This window comes from Mus pahari, chromosome 20, assembly GCF_900095145.1.
Source record: "Mus pahari chromosome 20, PAHARI_EIJ_v1.1, whole genome shotgun sequence".
Lineage (NCBI taxonomy): Eukaryota > Metazoa > Chordata > Mammalia > Rodentia > Muridae > Mus > Mus pahari.
In genome coordinates this window covers 27,863,380-27,865,807 of record NC_034609.1, presented here as the reverse complement: position 1 = coordinate 27,865,807, position 2,428 = coordinate 27,863,380, and the positions used below count along the sequence as shown (strand labels likewise).

The 2,428-nt window shown below is 45.2% G+C and overlaps 1 protein-coding gene across 1 annotated transcript in view; it reads left to right on the top strand.

Moving 5' to 3' along the window:
• Positions 1-2,428, top strand: part of LOC110337817 — a 16,814-nt gene that overhangs the window by 3,219 nt on the left and 11,167 nt on the right. The window contains exon 2 of the mRNA XM_021220852.1: positions 1,511-1,669. Within this exon, the coding sequence (XP_021076511.1) occupies positions 1,511-1,669 (159 nt within the window). The remainder of the gene's footprint in view (positions 1-1,510; positions 1,670-2,428) is intronic.

Below are 2,428 nucleotides of genomic sequence, written 5' to 3'. Positions count from 1 at the left end.
CACACACACAGAGAGAGAGAGAGAGAGAGAGAGAGAGAGAGAGAGAGAGAGAGAGAGAGAACATTTTTAAAAGAAAAGTACTTTAAAACTAAAAATGCAATCAGAGAATAGCGAGGAAAGAGATACAAATACATCTGAGAATTTAGTAGATGACAAAATACATCTGAGAATTTAGTAGATTACAAAGATGGCATTTTTTTTCTTTTGTCCAGTAGGTGAAATCCAAGCATCTCCCAGAGACAGATTGGGATAATGAGCTGTTTGGACAGAAAGAAAACTGGGGTTCTACCTCACATCTCTCTACTTCTATATTTACCAAGAGACACTTGGATTTCCTTCTAGAAATACAGTCCAGTAATTGTGACCTCTCCTCAGGAGACAGACCAGCAAGGCATGGTGGCACTCACCTCTAATCCCAGACCCTAGGAGGCAAAGGCAGGCAGATCTCTGTGAATTTGAGGCCAGCTTGTAAGAGTGAATGTCATGCCAGCCAGGGCTGCATAAGGAGATCCTATAAAAATAGAAGAACTAGGTGTGGATAGAGAAGAAGAAAGAAGTATAAGAACTTCTTTGGCCAGTGATCATGGTGGTGTCTGCCTTTAATCCCAGCACTTGGGAGGCACAGGTAGGGGATATCTGTGAGATCCAGGCCAGCCTGGTCTACAAAGGGAATCTGAGGACAGCCAGGGCTATACAGAGAAATCCTTGAGAAAGCAACTACTGTTCTGTGTTCAATCCTTATTATTTGCATATGTCTTAACATTTGCATATATTATTTAATTTACAAAAAAATGCTTTTAAGTAAGACTGGGAATGTAGCTCAGAACTAGATTGGCTCGCCTAGTATGATGAAGGCCCTGCGCTTGATCCCTAGCACTGAAAAATTAATTATTTAATTAAAGGTCGAAAATTGCCAACTAGGAGTACAGTGTTTACTTGCATATGCCAGGCTCTGAGCTCAATCCCCAGTACCATAAGTAATTAACTTAAAACAATATTGAAACCAAAACACTCATGGGAAACGGTACAAGCAGGTGTTGGAAAGATGGCTCTGCAGACAAGTGTTTGGTGCAAGGCCTGACCCACAAGTCCAGACCCTCAGAAGCCACCGAGAAGCTGGATGAGGTGAGGTGCAGTGTGTGTGTAATCCCAGCTTTCCTGCAGTAAGATGGGAAGCAGAGACAGGAGAGGAGCCTTGAGGTGTGTGGCCCAGCTATCCCAGAGTAGGTAGCAGGCATGTCAGGAACAGCAAGAGGCCCTGTGCCAAACAAGGTGGCAAGTGATGCCCGATACTGAGGCTGACCTCTGCTATTACATGCATACCCATGGCCTCACACATAAACATGTACACAGGACCGTACCCATGCACACACACATGTACGCGCAAACACACATTTTAAATAAGAGACTATTGCAGTATCATAAAATTAAATGTAACAAGTGCTGCCCATGAATATGTGCTCCTGGAAAGCAGCTACCCGCATTGAACAAACCCCTTCTCTCCTGGCAGTGTATTACAGCAGCATCCGTGTTTTTTTTAATCATTGGCGGCGCCCGGGAGCTGTTTGTAGTCATCATGATTCAGGAAACCTGCATCGTCCTATTTTTCATCATCATCTATTTGGTAACCCTTCAAGACACGATGGCCTGTATCCACTGGCCTCTGCTTGTAAGTTATTCATTTTTGTAACTCAAATGTAAGTTTTGCCCATAACCCCGAGAGTATGCCTTCAGGGAAGACAATGCGTTATCTAGACAAGGTCAAGACGAGAGAAACCACCCAAAGCCCAGAAAGTTCCCTTGGACTTCTCTAGCAAGGGGAGCAGTGAGGACCGCCCCTACCCCCCCCCCAGAGTCTCTGTAGCATTGAGATGTTTATGGGTAGAGAAGGCATAGTGCTTCACACCAAGTACACACCCAGTACACGGGTCCAGAAAAGAAAAACAAACTCCCACATTTGGATTTGGATAGCTCTCTTAGTCCGTCCTCTGCTGTACTGGGAACAATCCCGACAGGACTCTGGTCTCTTCCACACTTCACATCCTCTGTTTGTTTGCGTGGTCGTCAGGATTGGATCTGAGACCTTTGTGCTTCCTTCACGTACTCTACCACTGGTCTGCATCTCTGTCTCTTAAGGCTCATTTTTATTTTATTTGCCTGAGGATTTAGCCTGCCTGTGTGAAAGTACACTTCAAGTGTGCCTGGTGCTCCTAAAAACCAGAAGATGATGCTAGATCCCATAGAAATGGAGTTAGAATCAATTGTGGGCCACCACATGGGTGCTGGGAACCCAACCCAGGTACCCTGTAAGGAGCACCATGTGCTGTTTCCCAGAGAGCCATCTCTTCATTCGTACACCTCCCACCTTCTCTCTCTCTCTCTCTCTCTCTCTCTCTCTCTCTCTCTCTCTCTCTCTCTCTCTCTCTCT